This window comes from Acyrthosiphon pisum, chromosome X, assembly GCF_005508785.2.
Source record: "Acyrthosiphon pisum isolate AL4f chromosome X, pea_aphid_22Mar2018_4r6ur, whole genome shotgun sequence".
In the NCBI taxonomy this organism is placed as follows: domain Eukaryota; kingdom Metazoa; phylum Arthropoda; class Insecta; order Hemiptera; family Aphididae; genus Acyrthosiphon; species Acyrthosiphon pisum.
Genome location: NC_042493.1, coordinates 97,889,788 through 97,898,745, shown reverse-complemented (window position 1 = coordinate 97,898,745; position 8,958 = coordinate 97,889,788). Strand labels below are relative to the sequence as shown.

At 30.4% G+C, this 8,958-nt stretch overlaps 1 protein-coding gene across 1 annotated transcript; it reads left to right on the top strand.

Moving 5' to 3' along the window:
• The first annotated feature begins 5,144 nt into the window (after positions 1-5,144).
• Positions 5,145-7,732, top strand: LOC100575140. The gene is made up of 2 exons (XM_003245294.1): positions 5,145-5,292; positions 7,086-7,732. The coding sequence occupies exons 1-2, from the start codon at positions 5,145-5,147 to the stop codon at positions 7,730-7,732; spliced, it is 795 nt and encodes a 264-aa protein (XP_003245342.1).
• The last annotated feature ends 1,226 nt before the right edge of the window (positions 7,733-8,958 follow it).

Sequence of the window (8,958 nt, the reverse complement as noted above, 5' to 3'; positions counted from 1 at the left end):
GATCTCGATCAAATATGATTAACTGGTGTGCGGTACTAAACGATAATGTTATCTTAGATAAATGTAAACGTTATATATCAATGTGTGACCTTTTTTTTAAAGTGTGTGGTTATTTCAACGCCCAAAATAATTTATCCGATAATTTATCAAGATAAAAAAAAATCTTATTAAAGAATAAATTCTGTTTTATAACGCCCAAGTAGGTACCTATAATAACCAGCAACCTTTCACTATTTTAATAACACCGATCTATTCTAACGAATTTGTGGATTACGATCAAACTATCGCCACTGAAACAGTCTACATTTTTCCATTCTTTTTTTTCTAGTGAAATTTTGGGGGTTGTTGTAAAATGTGTTTTTGGGCTATTTCAGAAATATTGTACCTTTGCTATTTTAGGTGATCTCAACGCTCTCTATTAGCGGTACGCTGACTTACCTATCTGGCAACCCTGGTCTACTATACTACGGGCAACGAGAGAACGCTACTGGGTGGCAACCAAAATACGTCCGTTTTCGCGCATTCCCACCAATAAACCACTAATGCTGGTCGCCGTTAACGCGCGCCGCTGCCACCCATAGATATTAAAGAATGGATAGGCCATTTACGGGAACGAACATGAACATTTGTTGAGGTTATAGAGGTCTTATCACAAATATATATATGTATAATTATTGTATATAATTTATGATAAGACCTCTGTCAGAATGAGAAGCAATGATAAAAAACAGTCTTTCTCTCTCCCCCATCCCGGCCCCATGACCCTCTATTTTGTTAATATAGCCATGGCCTATCCATTCTTTAATATCTATGCTGCCACCGTAGCCGTCACTGTCACCACCTGCTGCCACCACAGCTGCCGCGGTCGACAAGTGGTGAAACTTACGGCGGCGAGCGATTACGGAAACGCGGAGCTCGTTCATTTAGATGCGCAAAGGAGTAGCGTTCTATCAGATATTTCGCATCTTCAATAGTTTCAAAGAATAAAATCAGCGTACCAGCAGGCCAATATTTTTTTTTACGTGAGTATACGCATTTGTTTATTTATTATCTGCATCATTAGGAAAAACGCGTTTTGGCTAGGGTAAGTTGACTGGGTAAGTTGACGAATCTTAAGTTCAATGTATTATTAAAATATAATACCTTTATTTAAATCTGTAAATTTTACACACATAGATAAAGGAACTTTTGAAGACTGTTCTAAAATAAAAGATAAGCTTGATTATTATTTTAAACAGGTTAAAAAAATAATTTAAAATATAATTTGGAATTCTTCATCTTACCTATATGACGAGGTAAGTCGACATTTTTCCGGGGTAAGTTGACATCACATAATCTATGCTATAATTTAATGAGTAAATATACTTTTCGTAAAATTCAGTGAATTTATTTAAAAATTAAAAAATTCAAATAGTGTTAAAACCTTAAAAGAAAATAAAAGAAATAATTTTTTTTAAATATCGCCTCAATGTTGGTTCTGGTATACCAAATTTTTTTGGCAGATTTATTCAATGATGGTTTTTCATCGGTATTGTAGTGATTTATAGCTAATTATTGCTGTGTCCCACAATGGTACAGTTTTTCATTTATAATTTCTTGGCATTGTATCTATGACCATAGACGTAATTTTGGTGGGGCGGGGCTTCGTCAATTCGACCCGATAGATAATATTTTTATCCTTTTAACTTGCGTAATAGACATCAAGTATACATGAAAATATAGCTTACACTATACTTTGTTGATTTAAAATAATATACAATAGATTTCATTTGTCTTTTTTTGAAAAAACGTTATTTCCAAAACACAGAAAATTAAAGTGTGTATGGTGATAACAGAAAATTGTAAATAAAAATACATGGGATATATCAAGATTATTTATTATCAGTAAAATAGTGGTTCCTAACATCATTCCTTACATTTCTTGTAAAACATCAGACGTTGATATTATAATATACCAGGTGTGGCCAAACCGCGGCATAGACTTTAGCGGCTCGCATCTTAACGTAACATTAGACGTAAATTAACGTAAGAGCCAAGATGTAAAAAAAAAAAATGGTCATATAATATATAATATATAATAATATACTATCAGTTATTATAAATTCGTCATCTTACCTAACTCGTCAACTTACCCTGGTCTCCCCTATATAGTTTACGTTTATATTTTACGAACAACACTCATTTAAGTTAGGTTGTTTTATAGGATATTAGGTTAATTTAGGTACCTATAATATTATAGAATAGAAAAACGCAGTGTTCGGAACATTCACTAAAAAAATTAATTCGTTCACGTTCAGCGCTTAAAAAAGGAACTCGTTCACGTTCAAATTCATATATTTTTCAAATCAACAAGTTCACGACCCGCGTTCTTTGAAAATATGAATGCGTTCATTTAATTTATTAATTTAATTTTTATGCATCGTTTAAATACGAATACAAAATCGTGGAAATCATAATATTATTTTTGTTTTATATCCAGGCGTGCCCACTGGAATTGCATGTATTTTATTTTTATAATTCATAATGACATTTATATATCATAATAGTATTATCAATCAATATTTATTAAATAATAAATACATTTGAACGTCTTAAAAATCGTTCAAATTCATTAAATATATACCTAAATGTTGTTCACGTTCACGTTCCATTCGAAAAATACGAGTGTCGTTCATTAAAATATGAACGTGAACGCCTGAACGAGCGTTCATGAACGACGTTCTTTCCAAACACTGTGAAAACGCCATAATTATTTTAAAGAACAAAAACGAAGTCATTCAAATGAAAATCATTTTTAAATATTTATTTTTGCTGATTGAGGTTTCTAACTTATCGGATTCCACCTTAAACATTTATACATTTCTACCAAAAACTCCAAAGTGATATTATCAGTAGGTACAACCTTAACCATGCATTGGTTGTATCTGTCTTAAGGTCACTATACAGTGCAGCGGCGGCGGTAGAATTGTGTCCAGCTTCATTGTAACCGCTACCGCTACCACCACCGCCTGTGTTGAGCCGAGATAAATATAATTTTATCTAGATAAAGATAAAGATAACTAAATTATTTATTTATTTAGATAAATTATCAGATACATGTTTTTATATTGGTTTATGGCTCTTTATCTCTCCGTAAGCTCGTAGCAATATAGAATAACTTAATAGTAATTTGTTATCGAAAATGTCGATAGTTATTAGTAAATACTACCTACTTAATAAATTACTTAAGTATCTACCTATAAATCATAATAAATAAAAGCCGTTTAACAAATTAAATTATCTGGATAAATTCATCTAGATAACGGTGATTTTTATCTTAGATAACTGTGTAAATTAATATTCTCTATTTATCTAGATAAACTCAACACTGGCCAATAGGTAGGCGTTTTACCGTTTTAGACTGACCGTTTGTGAGCGCGTGTGTCAGTACGAATTGCGGAAAAATATCCTCAAACTACAATATTACTCACAACCACAAGAAATTGATTTTACTACATTTATTACTCGGATTACTTCGAATACTAGAACATTTTAATAGATAATTAGTGTAATTACCACATTATTAATATTTAATTTAAAATATATACTTATATATAGTATATAGATAGGTATAATTATCATTAAAAATATTAATATAATATAATAAATGATTTTCAAAAATGACAACCAATAATATTATTTTATTTTATATTACTATTTTAAACAACATATGTAAATGGTTCTTTTAAAAGAATAAGTACCTACCTACAATCTATACATTCATTAACTATTTTTGATAATATTATTTGTATTACTTTACGTCTCGATTAATCGAAATATTTTTATTTTTTATTCAATTATCTTTTAAATAATATTGTATTTTTTGTTTTGTAGAGCTTTTAAAAACAACTTCCAATAATAATATTTATTAATATTTGCACCATCGTCAAAATATTATTAGAAAACGTAATATTTTATTTCGGGGATTTAATTTTTGAAGAATTATACATATCTTATATAATATAAAATATTATTGTTAACGTTTGAAAATTATAATACAAATATCAATGAAAGTAAGTTAAATTATACCTATTCAATAGGTATATATTTTAAACTTTGAACGTATAGATTGTTTTTTTAATTTGATGATTCTTTAATTATATATGCACTTGATTTTTTTTTTTTTTATTGATGTAAGTATATGTTTGTAATTAAATATTAATAACGTGATACACTGGTACCTAATTACCCTAATAGCGTTTAAAATATATTTGTTCAATCATTTTAATATGGTTGTGAGTAATATTGTAGTCTGGAGATTTTTTTCCTAAGGTCGAGGAGTTTTTCTTCGTGATTTTTATTCCAATTACCTACCGTCTGTACGTATTTCTTTGAGTCCTATTTTATAATTATGTGTCAACATTGAATCCATGCTACATCCGAATAACAAAATTCACATTTATGTCCTAATAAGTAGGTATGATTACGTAGCCAGGATTATGAAATGGAGGAGAGGGGCTTAAGTGTAAACTAAAGTATTAAACCAAGTTTTTTTTACAGTTTTCGTACATAAAAAATACATTTATTAGGGGGGGGGGGGATTTGAACATCCAAGCCACCCTGGCTACGCCACTGAGTAGGTAGTAAGTTAATAGTGAAACAAAATATTGTTACTAGAACACACGTGTTGATAATGATAGAAACTATAATATTATTTGTTATCTACCTAGCTTTACTGTTATTTGTAATGTTAGATTCTAAGAGGAGCGTCGAATGTATTGATTTTACAATGATTTGTGTTTTTTTGTTGTCTATGAATATTTTTTCTATTAGAAATAATGCTTTGATTTTTATCTTCAGAATCTTTTCTAATGGGAAATTGATTTTTGTTGTTACTTTTGGGGGTCAAATTCCCAGTGGTTTTAAAAAACGTCAGGAATATAAAACAAAACAAATAAGGAAAACACGTTTTTGTCAAAATCTGTTAAGTTTTTTTTAATTAAAAAACCAATAACCGCAAATACTTTAAATTTTCATTGGATGTTTATTTTTCCGTTTTACATACATCATTAAATTTTCAAAATATTTTGAATGTACTATTTATGGTTATAAAACCTATTATAATTTGAGTATAAAATATATTGAATTTTTTCAGTCAAACAAAAATGTTTACTTTAACAAAGCTGGTATACATCTCGTGCAATGGGGAAGAAAGGTCGGCCTACAACAATTTGGAAACGTTAGAAATAAGCGTTAGGCCATGTTGCCTATTGTTGATACTCTACCTTAGGGCAGAAAATGCTAATTATGAAGGTAAATATTAAATATAAGATATCGTAGATACACCGTACATGATATGGGCTGAACCAATATAAACCGGCTGTAAGGAAATATCTAATATTCTAATACACAGGGTGATTTTTTTTAGCATGCTCATCTTACTTTTATGCTTAAAATTATATTCAAATTCCGATTTTCAGAATTTTTAAAATATAGGTACATATTATGGAGATCATGTTTTCGAGTACTTGAATTTTTTTGCCGCATTTAAAAATGATCCTATGACAATACAAATTTCTTTTTGTCAAATAGGAACCTCCCTATTTCAATTTTAATTATTCAGAAAATATTTTTTGTTTAGAATTTTGATGAATCTAAATCAAAATTAGAACGAGTAGTTTTTGAGTTATGTAACTTTGTATATTAAGGTTTGGTCTATGTGATAACAGATTAAGTATAGATCAATACCAACGATACTATTGTTCTATAAATATAAATAATTTGTAAAAATGATCCAGACATAATGAATACATAGTAGGTATGTATACATATAATATAAAATATTGCTTATATTTTTTTAAAACCATATTTACGGATTATTATTCTTAGTACAAACATTTCAAGAACTCAGAAACTACGTATTAGAATTTCGATTTAGATGAATCAACATTTTGTAGAAAATTACCCACTAAATAATTTGCAGTGAACAGGGAGAAGGCAGTTCTCAAGTGGAGAAATAGATGTTTATATCATCACAGGACACTTTTTCTTAAATAGCACAAAAAATATTAGGAATTTGAAAATATGGGCAGAGTTTGAATAAATGTAATATTATAAGCGAAAAAAATGGGGGTGAACGTGTTTAAAAAATCACCCTCTATTATATCGGCCCCATTTATATACCCCAACCTCCGTTACTTATGTATAGTGCATGTATAATGCACTCATATCAAAACGAATCGAGATAAAAAGTCCTACACTAGAAAAACTAGTCCAACACTAGTCCTAATAAAAGCCAAAAAATGTCACTTTATAAGAAAATGTAAATTAATTAAAAAAGTTTAAAATAATAAATACAATAGTAGGATAGTACCTATATATTTATTAATTATTATAATAATGCTATTATATAACAATATAATATTTTAATCAAAACCTCTTTCTTCTTATGTTATGTTTATGAGCAAATATATAGGATCAAAATATACAGGTTATTAAGATAACAATAAAAATATTTAAGTTAGTGAAAATAATTAACTGTGGCCAGTTAAGCTAATTCAATTCAATTGCCTTTGGTTAAAAGTTAACAAAAAAAAATTAACTAGGTAAGTTTAAAGTTAAGATAGAAAATAAAATTAACTTAACTCAGTTAAAATAATCACATTTTTTTTCAAATTACAATATAAGTTTTACACTGACCTAGTATGTTGATTTACACAAATATTCACCAAAACGTTTAACACTGCAATGTAAAAAATTACTTTATTATAATATATAATTGTAAAATCAATTAACAAAATCGAAAAAGAGTCAATACGAATCAGTATTGTCTAGCTGGTTTCGCATGACACGAAAATAAAATTATCTTAACTGCACGGCAATGATATTAACTACCTAGTTAAGTTAGAACACTATACATTTTAACTTAATAAGTTAATAAGTAAAAAAAAATAATTTTTAATAATAAACTAGTTAAGTTAATGCCCCACCTTTGGATAACAAATATGTTATATTTAGTGTTGGACAGTTTTTTCCAATTAGGTACCACATAATATCACCACATCGTTAAATATATAATTTTGTTTTATTTGTTTTCCATTCCATAGTTACCGATGACGATCAAATGTTTATTGCGGCCCATCAATCAATCAGTGAAGAGGCCGCAACAAGTGGACACGTTCAATGTTTGGCGTTTGCGGAAGACCACGTGTTCCCTTGGACACGTGCGATATGTGTCCTGTCCGCAGCCAACAGTCAGCTGGCATGCCTGCGCTACGCCCACGAAAACGGCTGTCCGTGGTACTACACGACGTGCGAAGCGGCTGCGGCTGGTGGCCACCTCGACTGTTTGAAGTACGCCCACGACAACGGATGTCCGTGGGATTACATAACGTGCGAGGTGGCCGCAGCTGGAGGCCACCTCAAATGTCTACAGTACGCCCACGAAAACGGCTGTCTGTGGGCCTACATGACGTGTGAGGCGGCTGCAGCCGGTGGCCATCTCGAATGTTTGAAGTACTCCCATGAAAACGGATGTGAGTGGAACTTCACGACGTGCGAGTTGGCCGCAGCTGGAGGCCACCTCAACTGTTTAAAATACGCACACGAAAACGGCTGTATGTGGGCCAGCACGACGTGCGAGGCGGCTGCAGCTGGTGGCCACCTCGACTGTCTGGAGTACGCCCATGACAATGGATGTCTGTGTGAGGTGGCTGCGATTGGAGGCAACTTCGACTGTCTAGAGTGGTGGTGACCAAGTACGGCCCGTGGGCCAAATCTGGCCTCCCAAATCATTATTAAGAGGACTTTACACCAACATTTGTTTTCTCCGTCTTCCTAGTGCGTAAGATATCAAATTTTACGCTCAGCAAATCATGTTTAGTTCCATTAGTTTAAAAATAGGAATGAATAGGCCTCTTATATATACAATTTAAAGGTAAGATCATTATCTAGACAATGTCATAGGATATTCATTATATATTAATTTTAAAGCGAGCTATAAGTATTTACAAACTACAAACAATTTACAATTTTATAATACTCATAACTCTGTTTAAAATTAAAATATAATAAAAAGCCTATGACATTGCCTAGGTAATAAACTTACCATTAAAATGTACAAGATATAAATTCACTCTAATTTGTAAACTAACGAGTTAAACATGATCTACTCAGCATAAAGTTTGTTATGTTACGCACTTGTAAGAGTGTAAGACGGAGACAATAAATGTCGGTGCAACGTGCTCTTAAAATTAAAAATTGAAATTGAAAAAAAAATATAATTATAATTATGCGCCGATAATTAAAAATTCTATTTACGTTGAATTTTGTTTTTAATTTGTTAATTGCCATCAATTAATAACAATAATAGTAATATATTTGACATATTTTATGCTTCTATTACACGTCGACGACTTATTATTGTACAATCTAACTATTGATTTATTATAATAATAAAATCGTGTTTGGTATCTTAATTTAATTTTATATTATATAGGTCAAAACACATTATTGTTTTATTGTATTTATAATAAAAAAACGCACTAAGTAATGTACCTATAATACCTATGTATATTTATTGAACTTTTTAAAATCAATGCATAGATCGTATACAGTGTACTCTCGGTAACTAGAACCTCGATAACTCGAAATTCTCGACTTCTCAAACAAATTAAATTCCCCTTCAAATAACGATCAAACATTAAAATGTTGATAAGGAACTCGACATTTTTAATAAGTCGAATTATTTTTTCCCCCGTGAGCTTCGAGTTTACCGAGAGTACACTGTACCAGTATAAGGTCTATGAATCAATATTATTAGTGGAATGGTTTTTATTTTCTTAATAATTTTACATAATATTAATTAGAAGGCAGTAGGTACGTGCATAATAAACAGTACATATAATAAACAATAGTATATACCAAGGTGGATTTAATATTTAAATTCATCTTCTTATTACCACTACGTAATTTGTTTAT